Source organism: Schistocerca americana, chromosome 2 (assembly GCF_021461395.2).
Source record: "Schistocerca americana isolate TAMUIC-IGC-003095 chromosome 2, iqSchAmer2.1, whole genome shotgun sequence".
In the NCBI taxonomy this organism is placed as follows: Eukaryota; Metazoa; Arthropoda; class Insecta; order Orthoptera; family Acrididae; genus Schistocerca; species Schistocerca americana.
In genome coordinates, this window is record NC_060120.1 from 748,526,508 (window position 1) to 748,537,853 (window position 11,346).

General features: G+C 37.2%; 1 protein-coding gene across 1 annotated transcript in view; it reads left to right on the top strand.

Moving 5' to 3' along the window:
- Positions 1–11,346, top strand: part of LOC124594923 (chromodomain-helicase-DNA-binding protein 7) — a 310,905-nt gene that overhangs the window by 195,122 nt on the left and 104,437 nt on the right. Inside the window, exon 28 of the mRNA XM_047133415.1 lies at positions 2,373–2,706. Within this exon, the coding sequence (XP_046989371.1) occupies positions 2,373–2,706 (334 nt within the window). The remainder of the gene's footprint in view (positions 1–2,372; positions 2,707–11,346) is intronic.

Below are 11,346 nucleotides of genomic sequence, written 5' to 3' on the forward strand. Positions count from 1 at the left end.
GTAGATCCTAAATTGATACAGTTCCTAAACATAGTAATGAAAAATTGGAAAGCCACACTTCATATCCAAACAAATTCAAATAATATCACATCACACCCAAAACAGATTAAGCGTGGAATATACCAAGGAGACTCATTAAGTCCTTTCTGGTTCTGCCTTGCTCTGAACCCACTATCCAACATGCTAAATAATACAAATTATGGATACAATATTACTGGAACATACCAACACAAAATCACACATTTGCTATACATGGATGATCTAAAACTACTGGCAGCAACAAATCAACAACTCAACCATTTACTAAAGATAACAGAAGTATTCAGCAATGATATAAATATGGCTTTTGGAACAGACAAATGTAAGAAAAATAGCATAGTCAAGGGAAAACACACTAAACAAGGTTATTACATATTGGATAACCATGACGACTGCGCATAGAAGCGATGGAAAAAACAGATGCCTATAAATATCTAGAATACAGACAAAAAAATAGGAATAGATAATACAAATATTAAAGAATAACTAAAAGAAAAATATAGACAAAGACTAAAAAAAAAAAAATACTGAAAACAGAATTGACAGCAAGAAACAAGACAAAAGCTATAAATACTTATGCTATACCATTGGAGTAGTGAAATGGAGTAATACAGACCTAGAAGCTCTCAATACACTTACACAATCACAATGCCACAAATATAGAATACATCACATACATTCAGCAACAGAAAGATTCACATTAAGCAGAAAGGAAGGAGGAAGGGGATTTATCGACATAAAAAACCTACATTATGGGCAGGTAGACAATTTAAGAAAATTCTTTATAGAACGAGCAGAAACCAGCAAAATACACAAAGCAATCACTCATATAAATACATCGGCTACACCACTGCAATTTCATAACCACTTCTACAACCCTTTAGATCACATAACATCAACAGATATGAAGAAAGTAAATTGGAAAAAGAAAACACTACATGGCAAGCACCCGTATCAACTAACACAGCCATACATCGATCAAGACGCATCCAACACATGGCTAAGAAAAGGCAATATATACAGTGAGATGGAAGGATTCATGATTGCAATACAGGATCAAACAATAAACAACAGATATTACAGCAACCATATTATTAAAGATCCCAATACCACAACAGGTAAATGCAGACTTTGCAAACAACAAATAGAAACAGTAGATCACATCACAAGCGGATGTACAATACTAGCAAATACAGAATACCACAGAAGACATGACAATGTAGCAGATATAATACATCAACAACTTGCCATACAACATAAACTAATAAAACAACATGTTCCCACATACAAGTATGCACCACAAAATGTACTGGAGAATGATGAATACAAATTATACTGGAACAGAACCATTATAACAGATAAAACAAGACCACATAACAAACCTGACATCATACTCACCAATAAAAAGAAGAAATTAACACAACTAATCGAAATATCCATACTCAATACAACAAATATACTGGAGAAAAAATTGAAAAATACATCCAACTGGCCGAAGAAGTCAAGGACATGCGGCATCAGGATAAAGTTGACATCATACCAATTATACTATCAACTACAGGAGTCATAACACACAATATCCACCAGTGCATCAACGCAATACAGCTACATCCAAACTTATATATACAACTACAGGAATCTGTAATTATTGATACATGTTCAATTACCCGAAAGTTCCTAAATGCAATGTAACATATACCGTACAGTTAAAAGGAAGTCACGCTTGATCAAGGTCTGCATCACTTTCCATTTTTAACCAGACATAACGTCTGAGAAAGGAAAGAAATAATAATAATTATTATTATTTACTACTGCCTGCTTCACAATAACTTTTTAGCAGATGGGATGGACAGTTATTACAAAAAAAAAAAAGAAAAGAAACTTCTGTTATCCCCTTTTTTATTATTTAAATTTTATAGTATTGAACTGTAATATTGGATTTATTTAGTTAATTTTTAAATTTGATAACATAGTGAAAATTTAATCACAGTTCAAATTTTTCATGACTCATTACTGATAAGAGACTTGTGCCCCCTCCCCCCAATACTGTTAACTCTCTCTCTCTCTCTCTCTCTCTCTCTCTCTCTCTCTCTCTCTCTCTCTCTCTTGTCTGTCTACATGTTTGTAGTAAACTCTGCATCCACCTACTGTCACTAAATTGATCAACATAGAATTGATGAAACTTATGTTGTATAAATTAATAATGATGCTGTCCTAATATAGCATCTGTCTCTGTAAAATCTCTTGCTGCTCTTTTCTTATGTTACAATTGCGTTATGGTAAAGCTCTTTGTAAGTGTTATTGTTATTCTGATTTTCATCATTATTGTTCAGTGTTGATGATGACTCTGGAAGACTGACAGATGAAGATGAAACTGCAGAGGGAGAATCTTCAGTCTTGAGAGATAATCTTGGTGAGACTATGCTCGCAGATGGATGCCATGAAGTCAATTCTGTGCCAACTCCTGATCAGACAGAGTCTGCATCATCATCCCTAGAACATACCAGTCATGCAATGAAGGATGAAAGCAAAGTTCCACCAGATGATGATCCAAGTAAACTACAGTGGCCATCAATGGTGGACCTCAACAATAGGCTCCGTCGTGTAATTACGTCGTATCAGCGCAACTTCAAGAAGGAAGAAATGAAGATGGCTCAAAAAGCTAAGGTATGTTGACAAAACATGTCATTTTAAGAGTCTGCTGTGTATGAGAATAGCTTGTTAGTGTCTGCAGTAGCTGATGGAGTAAACATGTGTTTAATTGTGAAGTACATATGAAACTTGCTTCTGTGTAGTTTGATTGAGCAGTGTGTTAACTTTTTGTCTTTTGAGTTTTATTAGCTGTGTAGATGTTTTCTCAAGTACTGTAGAGTATATCATATTTATAGTTTACGTATAAAGTTGTGTTATTAGTTCATGCATCCAGTAAAGTAAATTTAATAAATGTAACTTGATATATATATATTTGAAGTTGTTGAGAGCTTTTGCATTTTATTGTCAAATTTCTCTTTGTTGAAACCTGTATACTATTGTTTGCTGTTTGATTCCCTATGAATAATCTGAAGACATTGATATTGCTTGTTTTGATATTCTGCCAATAAAAATACGGGACTAATATATTGCCACAGTATTCAGATGTCACGAAATGAAAATTGCGTTCAGCCATTTCTTTTAGTAGTTATTTCTCTGTGCAGTTTCTTATTTTTAGAGGGGGAGGGCCGGGGGGGGGGGGGGGGGGGGTTGGGGGGAGAGAGAGAGAGAGAGAGAGAATATGTCCAACTGGTAAGGTCATTTTGAAGTTTTACTCTCGGTGCACATCTGGTAATAATGTAAACAATGAGATCAGGGGCTGCAAAAGTGATTGCCGAAGAAGTTGTTCTAACAATTGAAATACACAGGAAAAAAAAAATTAAAGTGACTGAAGAGTACCACTGAACAGATCAAACTTTGCTTTTAAATGATGCACAATTCATTGAATAGCGGAGATGCTGAGTCGCAGATAGGCACAACAAAAAGGCTGTCAGAAAGTGAGCTTTCATCCAACAAGGCCTTTGTCGGCGAGTTGGATTTGCGCACATGCCTTCTATTTCCAACTAAGGCATTGTTGGCTAAAAGCTCACTTCCTGTCAGTCATTTTGTTGTGTCTATCTGCAACTCAGCATCTTCGCTATATGGTGAGTGGCAAATATCCTTTGTTAGATTCCATTTTGGATTTTCCATTATCTGTTTTTTGTGCATTACACAATTCATTGAGGTACCAAGTTGAATGAGTTAATTATTCTTTATTCAGGTTTGAGCAATATGAGACCGCCTCATTTAGTCAGCAATATAGTCCTGGAGATACCAGTATCACACACTGCCCTCCCCCCCTCTCTCTCTCTCTCTCTCTCTCTCTCACTCTCACTCACTCACTAAACAGCTTTGAATGTGTCCATTCATCTATACTGGGAGCTTCAAAAGTTGAAAGTTATCGAAAGGTTATTTTGCTAGCAATTGTCTTGCATTCTGAAGTACCAATGTATGCCCCCTAACCTGTTCACAGCATAAATATTCTAGTACAAGAAATTCATCTGTATACCCATTTGGGAGAATGGCTTATCCACAGCCTAAGGGTTGTTCCCGGAATGACTCTTCCACTCACAAGGGAACCTCCCCATCGCACCCCCCTCAGATGTAGTTATAAGTTGGCACAGTGGATAGGCCGTGAAAAACTGAACACAGATCAATCGAGAAAACAGGATGAAGTTGTGTGGAACTATGAAAAAAATAAGCAAAATATACAAACTGAGTAGTCTATATGCAAGATAAGCAACATCAAGGATACTGTGAACTCAGGAGTGCCGTGGTCCCGTGGTTAGCGTGAGCAGCTGCGAAACAAGAGGTCCGTGGTTCAAGTCTTCCATCGAGTGAAAAGTTTTTATTTTCAGACAATTATTATCTGTCTGTCCGATGCGATCACTTTTTTGGGAGTGATTATCACATCCACAAGAAATCTTTTTACCCATTCGCCAAGTGTACAAGTTAGGTGGGTCGACAACATATTCCTGTCATGTGACGCTCATGCAGTCACCATTGTCGTATAGAATATATCAGACGTGTTTTCATGTGGAGGAATCAGTTGACCTGTGACCTTGCGATCAAATGGTTTCAGTTCCCATTGGAGACGCACGTCCTTTCGTCTACTAATCGCACGGTTTTGCGGTGCGGTTGCAAAACACAGACACTAAACTTCTTACAGTGAACAGAGGCGTCAATGAACGAACAGACAAATCATAGCTTTGCGAAAATAAAGAAACTAAACTTTTCGCTCGAGGGAGGATTTGAACCATGGACCTCTCGTTCCGCAGCTGCTCACGCTAACCACGGGACCATGGCGCTCCAGAGCTCGCATTATCTTAGATGTTGCCAATCTTGTGCATTGACTACTCAGTTTGTATATTTTGCTAATTTTTTCATAGTTCCACACAACTTCTTCCTGTTTTCTCGATTGATCTGTGTTCAGTTTTTCAAGGCCAATCCACTGCGCCAACTCATAACTAAATCTGAGGGGGGTGCGATGGGGAGGTTCCCTTGTCAGCAGTGTGATGTTCATCGCAACTGAATTAAAATGTATACACTTCAGCAGAGTGCAAGAGTTGTTCCAGTATTGATGTTGTCGTACTGGCATACAAAGCTGCATTTCAGCTGACGAGTGACACTAGTACCTCAGATGGTTTACTCTATATAAAAAAGTGGACATTACTCTTGATGTTGAAAGGAATAGATAAATTTACTTCAGATGTCTGTTCAGTGTCTGACACGTTAATGAAAACTTTCTTGAAATAATCTAGACTAATATCTCAAGTTCTCATCTTTTTCTTTTTTCACACGCCACTCCTCTCGCTTGGTCCCCTCTAACTTTCATTTATACCATATTTCTATGCATTGTGTAAAATCCTTCAAAATATTCCTTCGTAAAACTATAAATTTGTACTCAGATAAGGCTGTTGCTTGGTTGTAATCGTGCCTTCAGTTTAAGCTTAACTCAGGCCTCTAAAACTTTGTTTGTCAGTGGCAAGTGTCTTTTCTTCCTCTAATAACTCGCAAATCTTTGTCTGAATCAAACAATGGAAAATCCAGGCTGGAATGATGACAGCATTATGAAAAGGATAGATTGGTACACACAATATAGTGGAAATGTTGGGTCACAGACAGGCACAACAAAAATACTGCTATACAAGTAGGCTTTCAGCCACAAAACCTTCTTCTTGTAAATTAGTCCACAAAAGACCACTGTCTCTGGCTGCTGAGGTTGCTTGTTTCCATAAAGAAACAGTAATATATTTAATTAGCAGTGAATTTAATTCTACTCCCACGTGTATGAATCTTAATATTCTGAAAACCATTGCCAACATGATCTGCAGAGGCAGCCTTAACTAAAATAAAATGGCACCTCTCTAATTCTGTACAGGCAACACTCAATTAATAACAACACACATTTTCAAAATACAAACATGTATCTCATAGAATGAGATTTTCACTCTGCAGCAGAGTGTGCGCTGATATGGAACTTCCTGGCAGACCAAAACTGTGCGCCCGACCGAGACTCGAACTCGGGACCTTTGCCTTTCGCGGGCAAATGCTCTACCATCTGAGCTACCGAAGCACGACTCACGCCCGATACTCGCAGCTTTACTTCTGCCAGTATCTCGTCTCCTACCTTCCAAACTTTACAGAAGCTCTTCTGCGAACCTTGCGTGAACTAGCACTCCTGAAAGAAAGCATATAGCGGAGACATGGCTTAGCCACAGCTTGGTGGATGTTTCCAGAATGAGATTTTCACTCTGCAGCGGAGTTTGGAAGGTAGGAGACGAGATACTGGCAGAAGTAAAGCTGTGAATACCAGGCGTGAGTCGTGCTTCGGTAGCTCGGATGGTAGAGCACTTGCCCGCGAAAGGCAAAGGTCCCGAGTTCGAGTCTCGGTCAGGCGCACAGTTTTGGTCTGCCAGGAAGTTTCATGTATCTCATAGCCTATTGTGTAAATGTAAATCTCTGAAATTCCAGTAGAATGTTAATAATTTAAGAGTAAAGGCAACATCTCACCTAATAGTAAGTGCATTGAGTTGTTAACAAGTAAACTTCATCACATGGGTTTCTCAAATTCCACTAACTAAACTCATTTGCTCCCCTTTTTATTATGAGGGTATCACTAAAACAGCCACGGGTACCGGTATCTCATTATTGGTCTCCAACTTGTCCAATTCTGCTGGTACCCCTCCCCTTCTGATTGTCATATGTGGTCCCTGCGTTAGCTTTCTCAAATGAATTTTTCCAACCAGTGCTTAACTCTCTCTTGTTCTTTTAAGGCAAAGGAACCACATAAGAGGGTTGATTCTGTCAACTTCCTAACCAGCTTGTTCTATTGTTACTTGCTAAAGAGAGATTTTTTTACATGTTTCTATAATAATGTAGTGTTTTTTTTTTTTTTTTTTTTTTTTTTTTTTTTTTTTTTTTTTTTTTTTTTTTTTTTTTTTTAGACATTTCTTTGTAGTGTTGAACATTCCAGGATATCACTACATTTATTTAGTGTTGGATATATTGTTCTTGGTATGACTCAGCAGTGATTCAACTGCTTTGCTGGCAAGCTCTGTTTTCTTGGTTAAGCAAAATCTCTATAAGCAAGCTGTGTGTGTGTGTGTGTGTGTGTGTGTGTGTGTGTGTGTGTGTGTGTTTGTTGTTGTTGTTGTTGAGGGGGTTGGGGGGTTATTCATAATCACCTTCCCTACTGATGTTAAGAATTTTGTAAAATATTGGAATTGTGCTTATGTGTAGTTAGTAAGCTAAATGTTGTTTGTCATGTATTATGTGCTTCTAGTAAAATATAGATTCTGCTGCATGATTTGATGGAACATTTCCCATTTTGTAAAAGCCCACGAATTCTTTTTTTCAGCATTGTGAAGGGAAAAAAATGAAAACACTTGTGATGTCAGAAATGTCTTCTTAATAAAGCAAAAATATATCAAGGTGTCAACAGTTTGATCTACTTGAAAGAAATATTATTTTCTTGTTTGCTTGTGTGTTTTGTGCCATTCAGTGCTGTTTTTAGAAACCTTAAATGATGGCCAATGCTTAGATATTGGTGACAACATGAATATTTGTCCACACGTGCATTTAATAAAGACGCGTCTGTAGGGTAGACTGCTCCTCCACTTTGACAGTGGCTGAAGCTGATATTGTCATGTTATTGCCGATTCCTTGCAATTTCACAAAGCAAGTAAGCATACACCTGCTTCAATATCACCATAATACTTGTGAAGATGTAGGATGAAAGAAAAATTAAAAGGAAATGGTGGAATTGTTACAAAAGTTATATATGTTGTTGTGTCTATAGAGAGACCATGTGTTTCTCACACTCACTGACAAAGCTAAAAGGAAAAGAAAAGGATGAGGAAGACAGATCTATGAGATTATCGTGGCTTGAGATAAATGCTATTGGATATGCACAAGATATAACAGTCATAACTCATTTCGTGGTTTTTAAACCTATTCAAGCAGTGACAGTCTTTAACGTATCAACTGTTAGCCTTGTACATGTAAGTGCTCAGTCTGTATACCTCCAGTGCTACCCATGTATGTATATGATAGGAACTGGTCGAAGCAGGAATGTTATCTTATATATCCATTTCAAACATTTCTTATTAAATGGTGGATATGTAGTTACAGGACATTGCTATTAGTGCCTGAAACTGTTCATACGAGTGGACTAATACCGGTTTTCTTATTTCATTCACAATGGGAGAAACTATTTGAAAGCTGCACTTCTTCAGCCTCAGAGCTGGTGTTGAACAGTGGTTAGCATCTGTTTCTAGGGTATTTCGAGGTGTGGAAGTGCATGCTGTTGAGGAAAGATATGGAAAGTATTCTTCTAAAAAGTGATCATAAGAGTGCAATCTCTTTTACTTCATTTGCTAGTGAAGGAACTGACCTTATTCTTGCCTTTTGGTACCCTTGGTGTGAGAATAATTTATCTCATTTTCCAGCATCAAGAAGTAGAATAGTTTGACAACAGTGATAAATGACAAAATTCTCCTTGTGGAAAAAAATGTGGTTGGCAGTTCTGTGGACAGTTTTCAGTGCTACAGAAGAACCTGAATTTCATATTTGACAATTTTGATAAAGCAAGTTCAACTGTATATAACTTGCTTGCAGAAAAAAAGTCCTCTAAGAGTTTTTCTTCAAGGGACTAGTCGCGATCATTGTAGAAGAAAATAATAGGTACTACAATGACAGTTTTGAGAGTAGTACTCTATATGACAAAAGCTGTAAGAGTGCTTGTAAAGATAATTGTGTAACTGATATATTACGTGGTAGTAACTCTTCACACGATAGGAACTAAAGAACTGAGCTAACCTGATGATTATTGGTCAAGGGATTCTCCCCTCAGAAGGTTGGTTTTTAGGAATTAATACCTTGTTATAGATAGTTGTTACACTGCCTGCTGCATTATTATAACAGCAGCATTCTGACTCAAGATGACTGACTGTACTAAATAAGTAAATTGCTTGGTTCGAAAGATTTCAGAACTGCGATCACCTCTTTCTGTAGTCTCTGCATTTACAAAATCTTCAGTTGCGAGAGGGAAGGTTTGCTTCCAAGCAGTAGATTCTATCCAAAGGAAATACTTTTTGGAATAAAATCTTTTATTCTGTATGATTAAAATTTTAGTTCATTTTGGTGAAAAGACTGCTACACTATACTGAAGACTATTTGGGGAAGATGGACTATTGTGACACTTCTGATGCAATATTTGGGATGAGGACTCACACTATATGTTTATTAACCTCCTCCAGTTGTTGTTGTGGTCTTCAGTCCTGAGACTGGTTTGATGCAGCTCTCCATGCTACTCTATCCTGTGCAAGCTTCTTCATCTCCCAGTACCTAATGCAACCTACATCCTTCTGAATCTGCTTAGTGTATTCATCTCTTGGTCTCCCTCTACGATTTTTACCCTCTACGCTGCCCTCCAATACTAAATTGGTGATCCCTTGATGCCTCAGAACATGTCCTACCAACCGATCCCTTCTTCTGGTCAAGTTGTGCCACAAACTTCTCTTCTCCCCAATCCTATTCAATACTTCCTCATTAGTTATGTGATCTACCCCATCTAACCTTCAGCATTCTTCTGTAGCACCACATTTCAAAAGCTTCTATTCTCTTCTTGTCCAAACTATTTATCGTCCATGTTTCACTTCCATACTTGGCTACACTCAATACAAATACTTACAGAAATGACTTCCTGACACTTAAATCTATAGTCGATGTTAACAAATTTCTCTTCTTCAGAAACGCTTTCCTTGCCATTGCCAGTCTACATTTTATATCCTCTCTACTTAGACCATCATCAGTTATTTTGCTCCCTAAATAGCAAAACTCCTTTACTACTTTAAGTGTCTCATCTCCTAATCTATTACCCTCATCATCACCCGACTTAATTCGACTACATTCCATTATCCTCGTTTTGCTTTTGTTGATGTTCATCTTATATCCTCCTTTCAAGACACTGTCCATTCCATTCACCTGCTCTTCCAAGTCCCCTGCTCTCTCTGACAGAATTACAATGTCATCGGCGAACCTCAAAGTTTTTATTTCTTCTCCATGGATTTTAATACCTACTCTGAATTTTTCTTTTGTTTCCTTTACTGCTTGCTCAATATACAGATTGAATAACATCGGGGAGAGGCTACAAACCTCCTCCAGTACTTGACTGAAAAACACCAAATGCAGCCTGTATAGCTCGCATGAACAAAAAATGTATTTTGACACTGGAGGGCAAACTATAAAAAGAAAGATTTAAAATTTTTATCAACAAACAGTGTTGCAGCTTTGAAGTGACACCACAAAAGAGACGTTTATGGTGGATACATACCATGCTGCCAGAATGATTAACTGAGAAAATGAACTGAAAAACTTATTCAGAATAATTTGTTCCTGAGTGTGTGTTGCATTATGAACCAATGGGTTTAGCAATAAAGGGTGGCATTTTTGTAGTTTAATGGAATGTGTTTGCAAAACTGTGAAGTGGATGCAGTAATTTCCTTTCTTACACCTTGTACAAGGCATGTAAGGGACATGGTTTTATCAAAAAAAGTTAGTTGCAGTTGGTAATTACATAATTATCATCTCTGAGTTACAAAAGCACCCTGTAAAATTGGCAAATTATTTATATCACAATTGCAATGAAAATGTGTGTACTGAAAATAAAAAGAAATAGTGCCCCAGAAACTAACTGGTAGTTTGTCATAACAAATTGTATTGAGCATTGAAGCACGAGACCATCAAATTAAGTGGTAGGTCTTGGTGAGCGGTCATTTCACAAATCAGTTTGTCAGTCTCTTTTGATTTTGAGTTTAACATACCATATTTTTTATTTCTCATCAAATATTCTTTCAAAATTATCTGGTTTTAGTTTATTTTAGTGCAAATGAATGGGAGAATGGAGAAGTAACCCTTCTTTCATGTTCAAATTCCAAACAATATTCATATTCAGCAGCATGTTTAGATGTTACTATTACAAAATAGTTCTGCCTCCTTTCATTAAATAATTTTTCTTAACAATTTTAAACTTTGCAGTACTTGTGTGTCAATTTCACATAAGTATCTTGAAATCACACTGGCTTAGTCTTCATTATGGAGCCAATAAATGCAACATGCCTCTCATGTGAAGTAACTAAAAGCACATGAAAGGCTGATTTTACTCTACAGTGTGTTACACTCCATGTGGCATTTTATCCCAGGAGTTCATACTATGAAAACAGTTTATATACACCT